We start from the raw sequence: 18,355 nt of genomic DNA, 5'->3' as shown, positions 1-18,355 counted from the left end.
GGGCCATCGATCAGGCAGGCTCACCACAGGGAGGGAGCCATGGGGGTAGGGGTGGAGGGCCGACACAGGACAACAATTTTCCTGGCCCTTGTTTGACAAGGCTGCTTAATTGTGAGTGGATCAATTGCACGAGAGAGAGAGAGAGAGAGAGAGAGAGAGAGAATATTGATCTACTCTCTAATAACTTCACCTGGCTCAATCGCCTCCCTGAGGAATTACTCAGGACCGGTGGTGTACATGTGAAGCACAACACAGTGTGTGTGTTTGTGTGGTTCTGAGGAACTGTTTTTGTCACTGTCAAGTCTTTTTAGAAGCCAGTTCATGGGATAGACTGATTTGTTTTGGTGGAGACAATGCGTTATATCTCATAACCCAGGTTAGCTCTTATTCTGGGGAGTGTAGATGGTTTTCCACAATATACTGACCCTGATAGCTAACAGACCACAAAACAGAGATCATACTGTGGCTAAACCTAACAGCCAAATGTAGATAAGGGGTGAGCAGTGTCAGACAGTAGTGGCGAGGTTGCAATACTAAAGCAAGCAGTAGGGGGAGCACAGAAAGAGAGAGCACTCACAGTACAACACAGGAGTGAGAAACACTTGGTCTGATAGATGCAGATGGTAAGTTGCAGATATTACACACAGAAACATGACCAGAGGCAGGCATGGAGTAGAGAGGGCTAGGTTGCAGGGTGAGAGGGGACGGGGGTTGGATGAATCCTGGCCGTGTGACTCACTTTCTGGCCCGGTTCTGTATGTTCTGCTGCTGCTGGTTCTGCTGGGAGGGGGCAGGTCTCTTGCGGCTGGGCTCCATGACCGGGGTGGGCAGGCCGGGCCGCACCGTAGGGCTCCCACTGTACGGGGGGCCGGGGGGGCCCATTGGGGCACCCTGGTGGGGCATCCTAGCTCCAGAGGGCATTCCAGGACGCTAGAGATGACAGGAGACACAGTGTTAGTTACTGCACATATCAAATACACAGACGTAGGGCTGGGCAGTATACCGTATTTTACTATATAGCGGTATTGATGCACGGACCGGTTTGGGTTTTTACTTTACCTTCTATAACGGTATTACTTGACTCATCTTTCTCCCTCTCCTCTTGCTGTATGCCGCTAACTACACCAAGCCCCGCCCCGTCACTCAAGGAGAGAGCAGCTGCTCGACCACGGAGTCAAGAGCACTTTCTTGTCGTTCACTCTGCAGTCTGCATGTTCAGATAAATGCAGAAAGACGTTGGTGACAACGATGCTGCTTTCTATATGCGTTCTATAAATACACTATTAGTTTGTGTAGCTTACTGTGTGAAAACTACTGTCTGCTAGTTTGTCATTAGCAAGTTCTGGCTAAAACAAATCATATTAGCCACTTATGCTAATCGCTAGTTAGCTGGCTAGCTAGCTTCCTAAATGTACTAAGAGTCAGTGCAAACATAGCTAGATAATACAGCCTGGTCACATATAGAACAATGAGCCAGATGTTTCACAGGATGTATAAATCTGAACCATCCGGTTGGCGTTTCCACTAACCACCAAATATGGTGATGAGAGGAAGCCCAGTTGTCGGCAGTGGGAGAAGATGGAGCGAATTGGATTTTGGCCGACATTTTGCAAATTTTCTCATCGATTAAACATTTGATCGCAATACAGTTCTGTTCCCAAAACTATAATTTGTTACGAACAGAGTGGACTAAGTTTAGCAGACTTTACCCTTTGCCAAAGTTTTTAAAAATGGCATTGTTTAGAAGGAGTGCAAGGACGAATTGAATTATTGGACACGCACACTTCACAGAGTAGGCATTCTCTAACGGAAAAATGCAAATACATTCTAGAACGCGTCAACAGGATCTTGTTAGCTCGTGCTTGGCTCTGCCCACCTCCTTGCTTGTTTTGCCCATTATGATTAATTTGCTCCCATTGGAAACAGGCTGTGGTCTATCTTGGGTTAGTTATACAAATATTTTGCCTGGTACCAGTGCTGGTGTAGGCCTAGATAATCATTTTGTTTGTGCAATGGTATCTTCTAAATCAGAGAAGAATAGGCGAAGCATGGATATGTTAGCTAGCTAGCTACATGAGATGAGGTAAGAAAACATGTAATGTAACATATAATTAGGGTACCCTGGAAACACTGACCAACACTTTGGTTCCTGTCCTGTCAATTCCTCCCTGGCTTATTCATTCATTGTCATGTAAACAACCATGTATTCAATGTGCTCTCCACTATATTCCAACGATAGAATTAGATTAATAATTATATTTCCATGATTCCAACAGTTCACCAATTCACTATTAACTATGCCCATATTTTTGCCGATATCATGCAGCTCTGCTTGGAACAGTGTGGAAATTATAACAAAAGTGCAGGAAATGCTGAAATGTGTTTTTGTTTCAAGTTGGATTGAACAGTATAAAACAATCAGAATGGAAAAAGACCCATTGAAATCACTTTTAATGTATGTATTGCCACCCTAGGGTCATGAACTACTCAAAGCATATTTAGAATGTGAAAAATATTGTGATATGATATTTTGGTCATATCGCCCAACCCTACACAGACGTCATGGTTCGATATGTAGTGTTCATTCATATGACTGGTCTGTATCAGGTGTGTTAAGCCAGGGCTGGAACAAAAGCGTTCACATACTGATGCCTTCCTGGGCCGGGATTGGGAACCCCTGGTTTATGTCCTAGCCCAGGTGCAATTTACTCCAGTGATGCCATTAATAATACATTGAATGAATAAAATCAAGTCTCATAGTATTCATGTGTGATGATTCCTTTCTCACTCACTCATGTATCTCTTATTCTTGGTGATAGCAAGATCACTCAAAACACACCCTGAAGAAAGGGCCAACAGTGATGATTCCACACACACACACCTGCTGGGGCTTTACACTGAAGCCAAATGTCCAAGTGACCAACTATCTAGCAGGGGCCTGCTTGCCTGGCAACCCTGTGATGCCTGGGGAAAAACTGGGGGGGCCAACACCTGTGGCTGTCTGTCAGTCACTCTATGTGTCTGTCCCATGACAACAGCTGTTGTCCCAGACTCTGCTTGATGCCGCAGCTAACTGTCTGACTGGAGATGGAATCAAAATGGGCTCAAAAAACTGAATCCAAAGAGCCACCCAATAAGAGGAGAGAACCCTAAGAGCTACCCAATGAGAGGAGAGAACCCAGAGCTACCCAATGAGAGGAGAGAACCCAGAGCTACCCAATGAGGAGGGAACCCAAAGAGCTACCCAATGAGAGGACAGAACCCAGAGCTACCCAATGAGGAGAGAACCAAAAGAGCTACCCAATGAGAGGAGAGAACCCAGAGCTACCCAATGAGGAGAGAACCCAAAGAGCTACCCAATGAGAGGAGAAAAATCAAAGCGCTACCTAATAGAGCCCCACAGTGGAGTTGTCATAATAGCCATAAAACCTAGCGGTCAAACAGGGAAATGGTTCCAATAGTTTTTCCACCATTCATTTTTCCCAGGCTTACCCTGGCGTGACGTTTTGATAACCATGTACATCTCTCTCGGACAAGGTGACTTTTATAAATACATTCGGCTCTATTTACTCTCAGATTTGAACATTCTAATTAGCATCAAAGTAGGCATCATGCAAGACTACAAATTCCTGCAAGCTCCTGCACATGCCGGGACAACAACCTGTCCCTCAACGTGATCAAGACAAAGGAGATGATTGTGGACTACAGGAAAAAAAAGAGGACTAAGCACGCCCCCATTCTCATTGATGGGGCTGTAGTGGAACAGGTTGAGAGCTTCAAGTTCCTTGGTGTCCACATCACCAAAGAACTATCATGGTCCAAACACACCAAGACAGTCGTGAAGAGGGAACGACAAAGCCTATAGATTTGGCATGGGTCCTCAGATCCTCAAAAAGTTCTACAGCTGCACCATCGAGAGCATCCTGACTGGTTGCATCACCGCCTGGTATGGCAACTGCTCGGCCTCCGACCGCAAGGCACTACAGAGGGTAGTGCGTACGGCCCAGTACATCCAGGCGGTGTCAGAGGAAGGCCCTAAAAATTGTCAAATACTCCAGCCACCCTAGTCATAGACTGTTCTCTCTGCTACCGCACAGCAAGCGGTACCGGAGCGCCAAGTCTAGGTCCAAAAGGCTTCTTAACAGCTTCTACCCCCAAGCCATAAGACTCCTGAACAGCTAATCATGAACAGCCCTCTGTTTATTATTTATGCATAGTCACTTTAACTCTACCCACATGTACATATTACCTCAATTACCTCGACTAGCCGGTGCCCCCGCACATTGACTCTGTACCGGTACCCCCTGTATATAGCCTCCCTGCTGTTATTTTATTTTACTGCTGCTCTTTAGTTATTTGCTTTTATCTTTTACTTATCTATTTTCTACTTAACACTTTTTTTTATTTTTTATTTAAAAACAAAACTGAAATTGTTGGTTAAGGGCTTGTAAGTAAGCATTTCACTGTAATGTCTACACCTGTTGTATTCGGCGCATGTGGCAAATAAAATTTGATTTGATTTGATTTCTAGCTGACACCTTTGCTATCAGGTATTGTTAACTTGCACAAGACAGTTCACAGAATTGTTAATTTAAAGAAATGTAGCCAATGTATTCATTACTAAATGTAGCTAACATTAGATAGTTAATCCAGAGATTCTTACTTATGCCTCGATTTGACCCATGGGGCGGCGCACAATTTGCCCAGCGTCGTCCAGGGTAGGGGAGGGAATGGCCGGCAGGGATGTAGCTCAGTTGGGAGAGCATGGCGTTTGCAACGCCAGGGTTGTGGGTTCGATTCCCACGGGGGGCCAGTATAAAAAAAATACAATTTTTTTTTTTTTTTAAATGTAAGTCGCTCTGGATAAGAGCGTCTGCTAAATGACTAAAATGTAAATGTGAATGTAAATTTGGCAGTCTCGTCCAGATCATCAAGCCATTTGTAGTTCTTTATGATAGCCATATTAGCAGCTAATTAGCATTTCATTTTTGTGGGGTAAATACAGGCAAATATATTGATAAAAGTCACCTTGTCCTAGAGAGATTTACACGGTTATCAAAACGTCACGCCAGGGTAAGTCTACACGAAACACAGCCCTTATTTTAAGTGTTTCTAAAATTCCCTATGGGAAAAATGAATGGTGGAAAAACGATTGGAACCATTTCCTTGTTTGACCGCTAGGTTTTATGGGTATTATGACTCATACTATGGTACTCTATGAGAGGAGAGTTCCGGAGTCCTAGGACTATGTGCAACAAGCACAAGAGTAAATACAAAGAACATTTGTTCTATCTCGATTTTGTTATGACATCAATGCTCCATGAGATTATAAAGTCAATCATTACTTTTTTGTGAGGGAAACATTTCTTAATACGGCACTTTCCCTAAAAGCGTTGACATGCCATTTGAGAGTGGTAAATCCAACAAAACCACAAAGGGGAAACACTAAGTACTTAGTTTTAAGAGGACATTGTATGCCAATTATAATGACCGATTTTGCTTTAAAGTGTGGATATAATGGTATTATAATCATTCCACAAGGAGGATCTGTGTCACATTGGTTATTTCATGCCATTCTTTGAGCGAGGCTAAAAACCTATTCTTACATACACCTCCTGTCTTGACTCCTGCAATAACTACTTATTCATTACAAATAGCTGAGATAGGAACCCTTGTGATCTGGCAAACAATCACCTTTACAACTTTGTATCAAAGTTGCCTTGGTAGGAGAGTTTAAAAGCCTCCCAGGCTACATCCCAAATAGCATCCTATTCCCTATAAATGCACTACTTTTAACCTTATGGGCCCTGGTCAAAAGTTGTGCTTTATATAGGGAATATGGTGCTATTTGGGACGCAACCCAACTCTTTTCATCAGTCAGGAAGTGGTTCTGCAGTATGGTTCCCTGGTGGCTGTGAAATGTGGCACCTCACAGTGTGGAAAATGGAGTGACAATAGCCCCACATTACTGACCACCTCCTCAGTTCTCCCGTGAATTCGGGGAGATTGTCATTTGGTCAAAAGACCGTCCTCAGGAGAAAAGCATGCACACGTTTAAAAACGATATACTACTTATCGTTTTATCTATAAAATGTCTGCCACATCTAGCAACATTTATTTTTACCACTTTACACATACATTTTGGGATTCCTCCTCTGTAAAAGTAATTTGCCTGATGACGTGTTAGTGGACAAGGAGAGTCTAATTTCATAACAGACCAAACACAGTAACTGTTCTGTAGGTCAAACTGTTCTGCCAAATAAGATCTCTGGGATGATGTTGCAACACCCATGTTTTAAGCTAGCGCTTTAACATTTTCCATTGGGGAGAAATTGTGTGGGTTTTCAATCGACTCTAAACTGTTGTGAAATCAAGATAAACCGAGTTGGGGAGTATTGGGAACTAACATACTGTATGCACATCTCCAATCGCTTAAAGGCACAAAAAGACACACAAACCCAAACACTATTAATCATCAACAGCACTCAAAGTAATCCGTTTATTAACTCCATCTTATCTGCAGTTATTCGGTTGAGTGACTGTGTAAAATAGAGTTGTGGGAGACGTTGGGAGCAGACAGAGCAGTTTGTCACTACTGTAACCTAGGGGTCACCACTGTTTCCACTCTGGGACTGCAGATGTTCCTCCCTGTCAGAGAGCTCACAGGACGGTCAAACATATAGTGCTCTGGTAAAAAAGTAGTGCACTATATAGGGAATATGGTATGGGATGCAACCATACTTAACAGCAGGCCCACATGGGAAAACAGCCACAGAATCAGCCATTTTACGACCAGCATAACATGAGGAACAAATGGCAATAGGAAATAGGCCTTTAGGATCTGTAAAACATATTATATGTTTGAAGTACTCAAATCACACCGATAGCCACAACAATGCCACAGTCTCTGGCTTTAAATTTCATGGGTCAATTGCAACCAACATTGAGCACCGTCTTAACACAAGGTGATCTCTCGTTAAACCATTAATATGCGCTAAGATCACCGGCACAGCTGATCTTAATTTCTAACCACTATTGGCAACCATTTTACCGCTCCCTAAAGCTTATGTCGGTGTTAAAGGCACAATGCAGCAGTTTTTATATCAATATCAAATCATTTCTAGGTAACAATTAAGTACCTTACTGTAATAGATTAATCAGCTGTTGTACAATATTTTTTTTATTTTATTTCACATTTATTTAACCAGGTAAGCCAGTTGAGAACAAGTTCTCATTTACAACTGCGACCTGGCCAAGATAAAGCAAAGCAGTGTGATAAAAACAACAACACAGAGTTACATATGGAATAAACAAAAACATACAGTCAATAACACAATAGAAAATATATATACAGTGTGTGCAAATGTAGTAAGTTATGGACGTAAGGCAATAAATAGGCCATAGTGCAAAATAATTAGAATTTAGTATAAACACTGGAGTGATAGATGTGCAGAAGATAATAATAATATGCCATTTAGCAGACCAAAGCGACTTACAGTCATGTGCGCATACATTTTTACATATGGGTGGTCCCGGGGATCGAACCCACTACCCTGGCGTTACAAGCTCCATGCTCTACCAATTGAGCTACAGAGGACCAAGATGATGTGCAAATAGAGATACTGGGGTGCAAATGAGCAAAATAAATAACAATATGGGATTGAGGTAGTTGAGTGGGCTAATTACAGATGGGCTGTGTACAGGTGCAGTGATCGGTAAGCTGCTCTGACAACTGATGCTTAAAGTTAGTCAGGGAGATAAGAGTCTCCAGCTTCAGAGATTTTTTCAGTTCGTTCCAGTCATTGGCAGCAGAGAACTGGAAGGAATGGCGGCCAAAGGAGGTGTTGGCTTTGGGGATGACCAGTGAGATATACAGTTGAAGTCGGAAGTTTACATACACTTAGGTTGGAGTCATTAAAACTCGTTTTTCAACCACTCCATAAATGTCTTGTTAACAAACTATAGTTTTGGCAAGTCGGTTAGGACATCTTCTTTGTGTATGACACAAGTCATTTTTCCAACAACTGTTTACAGATTATTTCACTTATAATTCACTGTATCACAATTCCAGTGGTCAGAAGTTTACATACACTAAGTTGACTGTCCCTTTAAACAAATTCCAGAAAATGATGTCATGGCTTTAGAAGCTTCTGATAGGCTAATTGACATAATTTGAGTCAATTGGAGGTGTACCTGTGGATGTATTTCAAGGCCTACCTTCAAACTCAGTGCCTCTTTGCTTGACATCATGGGAAAATCAAAAGAAATCAGCCAAGACCTCAGAAAAGAAATTGTAGACCTCCACAAGTCTGGTTCATCCTTGGGAGCAATTTGCAAATGCCTGAAGGTACCACGTTCACCTGTACATACAATAGTACGCAAGTATAAACACCATTGGACCACGCAGCCGTCATACCGCTCAGGAAGGAGTCTCCTAGAGATGAACATACTTTGATGCGAAAAGTGCAAATCAATCCAAGAACAACAGCAAAGGACCTTGTGAAGATGCTGGAGGAAACAGGTACAAAAGTATCTATATCCACCGTAAAACGAGTCCTATATCGACATAACCTGAAAGGCCGCTCAGCAAGGAAGAAGCCACTGCTCCAAAACCGCCATAAAAAGCCAGACTACGGTTTGCAACTGCACATGGGGACAAAGATCATACTTTTTGGAGAAATGTCCTTTGGTCTGATGAAACAAAAATAGAACTGTTTGGCCATAATGACTATCATTAGGTTTGGAGGAAAAGGGGGAAAGCTTGCAAGCCGAAGAACACCATCCCAACCGTGAAGCACGGGGGTGGCAGCATCATGCTGTGGGGGTGCTTTGCTGCAGGAGGGACTGGTGCACTTCACAAAATAGATGGCATCATTAGGAAGGAAAATTATGTGGATATATTGAAGCAACATCTCAAGACATCAGTCAGGAAGTTAAAGCTTGGTCACAAATGGGTCTTCCAAATGGACAATGACCCCAAGCATACTTCCAAAGTTGTGGCAAAATGGCTTAAGGACAACAATGTCAAGGTATTGGAGTGGCCATCACAAAGCCCTGACCTCAATCCTATAGAAAATGTGTGGGGAGAACTGAAAAAGCGTGTGCGAGCAAGGAGGCCTACAAAACCTGACTCAGTTACACCAGCTCTGTCAGGAGGAATGGGCCAAAATTCACCCAACTTATTGTGGGAAGCTTGTGGAAGGCTACCCGAAACGTTTGACCCAAGTTAAACAATTTATAGGCAATGCTACCAAATACTAATTGAGTGTATGTAAACTTCTGACCCACTGGGAATGTGATGAAATAAATAAAAGCTGAAATAAATCATTCTCTCTACTATTATTCTGACATTTCACATTCTTAAAATAAAGTGGTGATCCTAACTGACCTAAGACAGGGAATTTATACTAGGATTAAATGTCAGGAATTGTGAAAAACTGAGTTTAAATGTATTTGGCTAATGTGTATGTAAACTTCCGACTTCAACTGTACCTGCTGGAGCGCATACTACGGGTGGGTGTTGCTATGGTGACCAATGAGCTAAGATAAGGCGGGGATTTGCCTAGCAGTGATTCATAGATGACCTGGAGCTAGTGGGTTTGGTGACAAATATGTAGTGAGGGCCAGCCAACGAGAGCGTACAGGTCACAATGGTGGGTAGTATATGGGGCTTTGGTGACAAAATGGATGGCACTGTGATAGACTACATCCAATTTGCTGAGTAGAGTGTTGGAGGCTATTTTGTAAATTACATCGCCAAAGTCAAGGATCGGTAGGATAGTCAGTTTTACGAGGGCATGTTTGGCAGCATGAGTGAAGGAGGCTTTGTTGCGAAATAGGAAGCCGATTCTAGATTTAACTTTGGATTGGAGATGCTTAATGTGAGTCTGGAAGGAGAGTTTACGCTCTTACCAGACACCTAGGTATTTGTAGTTGTCCACATATTCTAAGTCAGACCCGCCGAGAGTAGTGATTCTAGTCGGGCGGACGGGTGCAAGCCGCGTTCAATTGAAGAGCATGCATTTAGTTTTACTAGTGTTTAAGAGCAGTTGGAGGCTACGGAAGGAGTGTTGTATGGCATTGAAGCTTGTTTGGAGGTTTGTTAACACAGTGTCCAATGAAGGGCCAGATGTATAAAAAATGGTGTCGTCTGCGTAGAGGTGGATCTGAGAGTCACCAGCAGTAAGAGCGACATCATTGATATACACAGAGAATAGAGTCGGCCCGAGAATTGAACCCTGTGGCACCCCCATAGAGACTGCCAGAGGTCCAGACAACAGGCCCTCCGATTTGACACATTCAACTCTATCTGAGAAGTAGTTGGTGAACCAGGCAAGGCAGTCATTTAAAAAAACCAAGGCTATTTAGTCTGCCAATAACAATGCAGTGATTTACAGAGTCGAAAGCCTTTGCCAGGTCGATGAAGACGGCTGCACAGTTCTGCCTTTATCGATAGTGGTTATAATATCATTTAGGACCTTGAGCGTGGCTGAGGTGCACCGATGACCAGCTCGGAATCCAGATTGCATAGCGGAGAAGGTACGGTGGGATTCGAAATGGTCGGTGATCTGTTTGTTAACTTGGCTTTCAAATACTTTCGAAAGGCAGGGCAGGATGGATATAGGTCTGTAACAGTTTGAATCTAGAGTGTCACCCCCTTTGAAGAGGGGGATGACCGCGGCAGCTTTCCAATCTCTGGGGATCTCAGACGATACGAAGGAGAGGTTGAACAGGCTAGTAATAGGGGTTGTGACAATTTTGGCGTCTAATTGTTTTAGAAAGAAAGGGTCCAGATTGTCTAGCACAGCTGATTTGTAGGGGTCCAGATTTTGCAGCTCTTTCAGAACATCAGCTGTCTGAATTTGGGTGAATGAGAAGCGGGGGGGGGGGCATGGGCAAGTTGCAGCGGAGGGTGCAGAGCTGGTGGCCGGGGTAGCAAAATGCTTGTTGAATTTCTCGATTATCGTAGATTTATCGGTGGTGACAGTGTTTCCTAGCCTCAGTGCAGTGGGAGGTGCTCTTATTCTCCATGGACTTAAAAGTATATCACATTAAACACAGGAAAAACAGAATTTCGACTGCACTGGGCCTTTAACTTTAAGTCCTGGTTGCTGCCAACATTTTGTAAAAACTATTTAGCCCTCTGGTGGGTATTATCTTCGGTAAACCTAATATTTGAGCAGGCTAAGCACAGATTTAACTATTTGACAATCATTCTGTACAACTGAAATTAGATATTTCCTCGTTTACCATACATTTTATTAATGTAAAGCTTGTGTTGGTATACTTACTTTTCATTTCCAATGTATGTTTATATTTAATAAAAACTCGTCTTAATACATACAGTATGGTCATTTCTTATCAAAAGGGGAAAATAAAGTATTCCTGAACTGTCTACATCTAAAATCGATAACTTAACCAAGCCAATCATGATTGAGTTAATATAATCTATATTTTCATTAAGTTATAGTCTAATCAAGGTATGTCAAATGACAAATTATATTCTAATGTGGCCCAAACATAGAGGTCTATAATGTACTGTATTGTACTTTACTGTATTCTACTATACAGTAAACTTGAGTATAGTTCAGTACAGTACAGTTCAGGAAAGTAGAGCTGTAGGGCAGCCCCCGAAGTGACTCTTCTTATCAACAGTATGCAAGAATTTCCTCTGTGCTGTTTTAGGAATTCAACATTCTCTGTGTTGATCTTGCCAACCCCCAATGTCACACCTCTGAGAAGCAGAGGTTCTGTTGTGATTACATCATGTAGGTCTGATATCCAAACAACTCGGATGCTTATAAAAAGGGTCTTACATTCATTGTTCTTACTCTTATGTTCCTGACCTGCTGTGGTGAGATACTCTCTCTCTTTCTTTCTTTCTTTCTAACTCTCCCATGAGCTACAGTGAGGGAAAAAAGTATTTGATCCCCTGCTGATTTTGTAAGTTTGCCCACTGACAAAGAAATGATCAGTCTATAATTTTAATGGTAGGTTTATTTGAACAGTGAGAGACAGAATAACAACAACAAAATCCAGAAAAACGCATGTCAAAAATGTTATAAATTGATTTTAATGAGGGAAATAAGTATTTGACCCCCTCTTAATCAGAAAGATTTCTAGCTCCCAGGTGTCTTTTACACAGGTAACGAGCTGAAATTAGGAGCACACTCTTAAAGGGAGTGCTCCTAATCTCAGCTTGTTACCTGTATAAAAGACACATGTCCACAGAAGCAATCAATCAATCAGATTACAAACTCTCCACCATGGCCAAGACCAAAGAGCTCTCCAAGGATGTCAGGGACAAGATTGTAGACCTACACAAGGCTGGAATGGGCTACAAGACCATCACCAAGCAGCTTGGTGAGAAGGTGACAACAGTTGGTGCTTTAATTCGCAAATGGAAGAAACACAAAATAACTGTCAATCTCCCTCGGCCTGGGGCTCCATGCAAGATCTCACCTCGTGGAGTTGCAATGATCATGAGAACGGTGAGGAATCAGCCGAGAACTGCACGGGAGGATCTTGTCAATGATCTCATGGCAGCTGGGACCATAGTCACCAAGAAAATAATTGGTAACACACTACGCCGTGAAGTCCTGCAGCGCCCGCAAGGTCCCCCTGCTCAAGAAGCATTTATTTTATTTATTTAAAGCACATACACAGGCCCATCTGAAGTTTGCCAATGAACATCTGAATGATTCAGAGGAGAACTGGGTGAAAGTGTTGTGGTCAGATGAGACCAAAATCGAGCTCTTTGGCATCAACTCAACTTGCCGTGTTTGGAGGAGGAGGAATGCTGCCTATGACCTCAAGAACACCATCCCCACCGTCAAACATGGAGGTGGAAACATTATGCTTTGGGGGTGTTTTTCTGCTAAGGGGACAGGACAACTTCACCGCATCAAAGGGACGATGGACGGTGCCATGTACCGTCAAATCTTGGGTGAGAACCTCCTTCCCTCAGCCAGGGCATGGAAAATGGGTCGTGGATGGGTATTCCAGCATGACAATGACCCAAAACACACGGCCAAGGCAACAAAGGAGTGGCTCGAGAAGAAGCACATTAAGGTCCTGGAGTGGCCTAGCCAGTCTCCAGACCTTAATCCCATAGAAAATCTGTGGAGGGAGCTGAAGGTTCGAGTTGCCAAACGTCAGGCTCGAAACCTTAATGACTTGGAGAAGATCTGCAAAGAGGAGTGGGACAAAATCCCTCCTGAGATGTGTGCAAACCTGGTGGCCAACTACAAGAAACATCTGACCTCTGTGATTGCCAACAAGGGTTTGCCACCAAGTACTAAGTCATGTTTTGCAGAGGGGTCAAAAACTTATTTCCCTCATTAAAATGCAAATACATTTATAACATTGCTAACATGTGTTTTTTCTGGATTTTTTTGTTGTTATTCTGTCTCTCACTGTTCAAATAAACCTACCATTAAAATTATAGACTGATCATGTCTTTGTCAGTGAGCAAACGTACAAAATCAGCAGGGGATCAAATACTTTTTTCCCTCACTGTATGGGCCATGGCACAAGCCATGGTTTCTTAGTCTCTCTCTCTCTGACCATGCTTGGAATAATGCCTGGTAATGCTTGTTAATGCTTTGCAATTTAAGCTTTATGCCTTGTTTGTGAATCCATTCATTTGACAAAGTAATTGTATATTGCTAATTATCTTTATGGAGTCAGATAAATATTTTAATTGCTTAGTCTTATTACGAGTCGCATGTGAGGTATATATAATATACTGTATATTCACATATCAAATATTACTGCCCACTACAGAGTAGAGTTCAGTACAGTAGATTATAGTTCAGTACTGTACTATACTCTACTTTTACATTTTAGTCATTTAGCAGACGCTCTTATCCAGAGCGACTTACAGTTAGTGAGTGCATACATTTTTCATACTGGCCCCCCGTGGGAATCGAACCCACAACCCTGCAAACGCCATGCTCTACCAACTGAGCTACACGGGGCATCTACTGAACTATACTCTACTCAAGTTTCTTACAACTCACTGGGTCTATATTCTTACAATAAATATTTTTGATTTATACCAGCCTTGGTATTTTCAATGTTCCTGATAGGTCGATATTTCATTGGGGTCAGGAGTAGAGAACCTAGACGCAGCTGTCTGGTATCTAAATCATTTGACACAGTAACAACGGGAGATCAACTGATCTGCTGGTTTATTCTCGTGGGTTTTTGGTTGCAAGCAATTGTGTTTTAACACCCAGGTGCATGTAATCTCCCGTTAGTAGCGATTTAAGAAATCCAGCAGTAACATGCAGCTGCGCGTTAAGTTCTGCCTGTTGGTTGCAATTGACCCCATTAAATTGGAGGCCAGCCAGTCAGTCAGTGAGTCGGAGAGAGGCTGTGGTGCAATGGAGTCCATGTCCTCTCCCAGTCACAGTCACACAGGTGCTGCTGTCACTCTGCTGGCTGGGGGCGGGCAGGGAGGGAGAAGCAGCTGTGTGGTTTCTCTGTGGCCTGGGCAGAGAGAAAGTAGCTCTAACTTTTAACAGCTGTGTTGGGATCTGGGTGCTGCTGGCTGGTCTCTTTCTTTGGTTACCTTGACAAGAAGACCCTGGCTCTTCTTCCCCCCCACTGTCCACTTCCTATCTGGGCAGAAGGGTGGAGCGTTTCCCCTAGACTGGGCGTTTGGCCAGACCCCACCGTGCTGTGTGGCCACCCAAGGAAGAGGGAAAGGGGATACCTAGTCAGTTGCACAACTGAATGCAGGGGACTGGGAGAGGATAGGGAGAGACATGATTGAAGGAGTGGTAATACTGTAAAGTGAGATCCTGTAAAGTATAGAAAAGGAATGATTGGCCGATTGGATGTGCCCGATTGGCTGATTGGATGTGCCCGATTGGCTGACTGGATGTGCCCTATTGGCTTATTGGATGTGCCCTATTGGCTTATAGGATGTGGCTTATTGGATGTGCCCTATTGGCTTATAGGATGTGACCTATTGGCTTATAGGATGTGACCTATTGGATGTGCCCTATTGGCTGACTGGATGTGCTCTATTGGGTGGCCCTCTTCTGTATTGTCTTCCCAGATCCTTACAGATCCATGCCAACAGCAGCCCATATCTGATTTCTGTCCTCCACTCTTCCCCGTCTCTCACAACTCTGCCAGCCAGCCAGGCAGCAATTTAATCTGCCATGTGGTTGGATATCTGAGACGACCTGTGATGGCATCAGTAGGAGGCTTGAAGGGATTTGGAGAGGCCACAGTGTATTTAACCCACACAGGGCTAAAAATGTGATTCTATGGACTGCACTACGAATGATTCCTAGGAGTCAAATCTTGGGGTGAGGAAAAGCCACCGAGACATTTTATCTGACCCACAGCCCACCCGGGTTGGTGGAGAAGCTCGGTAATAGAATCTTCTATGGAGGCAGGGCAAAGTTCATGATAGCAGTCACACAACATATACACACACGCTCTGTACATAGTCATAATACAGTGAGGGAAAAAAGTATTTCATCCCCTGCTGATTTTGTACGTTTGCCCACTGACAAAGAAATGATCAGTCTATAATTTTAATGGTAGGTTTATTTGAACAGTGAAAGACAGATTTTATTTTTGTTATTCTGTCTCTCACTGTTCAAATAAACCTACCATTAAAATTATAGACTGATCATGTCTTTTGTCAGTGGGCAAACGTACAAAATCAAATACTTTTTTCCCTCTCTGTATGACATTTGAAATGTCTCTATTCCTTTTAAACAATTGTGAGTGTAATGTTTACTGTTCATTTTTGTTTATTATCTATTTCACTTGCTTTGGCAATGTAAACAATGTTTCCCATGCCAATAAAGCCCTTTGAATTGAATTGACAATTAAGAGAAAGAGAGAGGGAGAGCGAGAGACTCAGGGCCGCCCAGTGGCACCCACCCAACAGGCCTCCAAGACCAGGCCATCTCCAAGAGACCTCTCCCCCACTGCCTGAAACACCACACACGGAAAGAGTCCTGCAGGAGGCTGAAACACCACGACCTTCACAGCTCCACATTAGTGCAACAGTATGTGTGTGTGTGTGGTTCTGAAGGCCTTTCAGATGTTCTATCTCCAGAGGGGGAGTTGTGTTGTCTTTGCCTACTGAAGTAAATATTCATCGGGATAAGTCTCAAATGGCACCCTATTCCCTTTATAGTGCACTACTTTTGACCAAAGCCCTATTGGACTGTATAGAGAAAAGGGTGCCATTTGGGACGCATCCTGGGTTTTAACTCAACTGGGAGTGAAACAGAGAGTAAAACGTCACTGCTAACCACAAACTAAGAAACTCTAAAGATTCCTGCCCCATTAGTCTAGATATTTCCCTATATAGAGAGAAAACGGTTAGAATGAGACAGAAAGAGAGAGAGAGAGAGATCAAGGTTAATTGGTCTGTTGAGAAGACACTCATCTGGCTCATCCATCACCTCTGCTCATTGTTTCACTTCAGTCTCAATATCTATTCGACATTGGTTCAACGTAATTTATTGAAATGACACGGAAACAATGTTGATTCAACCAGAGTGTGCCCAGTGGGTGTGCTGTGCTTCATCTTGCACAGCCCCTACACAGCGCTGATAAGGTACACTTATGCGTAATGCACTTAATCTTGTAGTACATGAATTGGCCAATACAATTAATATGATCTAGATGTGTATAGTCATATTCCTTATGACTTTTAATAGATGGGTAAGGATTTGCGAAGACTTCGTGGACTAGACAATTAAATAAATTGACAGTGATCTCTATTAAAGCCTCATGTCTTTGGATTTTAACTCTGCCAGTCTAAACAGAAACACACACACACACACACATCCATAACAACTCCACAATCACAGCATTGTGCTTATCATAACTTCTCCATCTCATGGCATTACCAAAACAAGGCACTATTGTATTCCCAGGACAGTTAATGCTCCATATGTTATGACAGCAATGACAAACCTTACCCTTTCCCCCAACCATGTGAAATTCGCCCATTAATATTCATTTTAAATAAACTCAATTTCCTGCATTTCAAACATTGAAGCATGCTCCAATGACATTCATTAAAACATTATCCACATGACCATACATGTATATGTTCAAATGATCATAGCAGCGTGTTTATCTTATGACTGCTCTGAGACCGTGCTTTGAGTGAGCTGGTTGCTTCCCCCACTCACTCGCTGCCTTTGACTACAAGCATGCTCAGTGTGCTCTGATAGCCAGGGGGTTGGCTGCTGCTAGCATCTCTCTGTGTCTCTCTCTCCTTCCTTCTCTCTCTTCTTTAAAAAGAAAACATTGTGGGATCCAGGGGGCTGGAAATAACCTTCACATGGACGGCTTTCCCAGCTATCCCTCTCTCACACACAGATTGCCTATGCACCGATGCTCTCTCACACACATACACGCACACATACACTTGAGTAGTCACATATAATACACACACACGCCAGGGTCCGGCTCTCTCTGTCTCAATGACAGACAGTGCTACTAGGCAACTCACCACTCCATGGACCAGGAACTCAAACAGTTTGCTCTTGGTGGCTTTGCGCGCTCCCCCCGCCGTCTCCTCCGTAGCCATTTGCGCCGTCCCCTCGCTTCCCCCTGCTCCTACTACGTCTCCCTCTCTTTCTTTTGTCTTTCCCTCTCCCTCTCTTCCCCTTCACCCGAGCTTTCAAATCCCCTCCCTTGCTTCACTTTCCTCCTCTTTGTGCTCTCCTTTTCTAGCGCCGTCCCTGACTCTCTCTCTCTCTCTCCCCCTCTCTGTTTTTGTCGTGCAGCCCTGCCGAGGCGCTCACTCTGTCTCAGAGCACACTTTTTTGTTGAGCTGCCTTTCAGGAGCAGGAGCCCTGCGGAGAGGGGGAGTGGGGGCCCCGGCAGGGGGGTTTGAGCCGGCCCACCCCGTCGGCCCCCCGCCACAGCTGTTGCATTCCATTGGTAGATAAGGGAATGTGGTGTGACTGGCTGCCTGTGCCTGGTTGTTTGAGCAAGGGGACTGGGGAGGTTAGCCTCAGTTAGCCATTCCCACCTCCTAGTGAAGAACCCAGAGGCCATGGTCAGCCCCCTCAGCACAGCACACAACTCATTCTCAAAAAAGGATAAGCGGCGCTTAAAGGGGCCACACTGTATATTACTACTCAAACATAGAGTGCAGTATCAAACCTAAATCACCACAACCTGTGTCTGTACCCTGTTGCCGCTCAAGTAACAGGATCAAATGTAGCTGAAAAGCCATTTGCCATCTATATACACTTCTATCACGCTATACAGCCTATCAGATTTATATGGCAGAGTACGGTCATTGGTCAGTGAGGCAAAGATTCAGACTCTGTATCCAAAAACACAGAACAGTTCCTGG

The 18,355-nt window shown here is 43.5% G+C and overlaps 1 protein-coding gene across 3 annotated transcripts in view; it reads right to left on the bottom strand.

The window, feature by feature from the left end:
* LOC311109176 (SWI/SNF-related matrix-associated actin-dependent regulator of chromatin subfamily D member 3) overlaps window positions 1-17,662 on the bottom strand; it is a 53,057-nt gene extending 35,395 nt beyond the window's left edge. For 2 of the 3 annotated variants that reach the window (XM_084152012.1, XM_084152011.1), the window contains exons 1-2: window positions 17,501-17,662; window positions 740-930 (exon numbers count right to left, since the gene is read on the bottom strand). In XM_084152012.1, the coding sequence (XP_084008138.1) occupies window positions 740-930; window positions 17,501-17,578 (269 nt within the window). In that variant the 5' untranslated portion in view covers window positions 17,579-17,662. The remainder of the gene's footprint in view (window positions 1-739; window positions 931-17,500) is intronic. The other variant, XM_084152013.1, reaches the window with a different exon arrangement.
* Window positions 17,663-18,355: the final 693 nt, after the last annotated feature.

The sequence above is a fragment of the Coregonus lavaretus genome (genome assembly GCF_964263955.1).
Source record: "Coregonus lavaretus genome assembly, chromosome: 34".
Lineage (NCBI taxonomy): Eukaryota > Metazoa > Chordata > Actinopteri > Salmoniformes > Salmonidae > Coregonus > Coregonus lavaretus.
The sequence above is the reverse complement of the archived record's forward strand: the minus strand, read 5'-3'. Positions and strand labels throughout refer to the sequence as shown.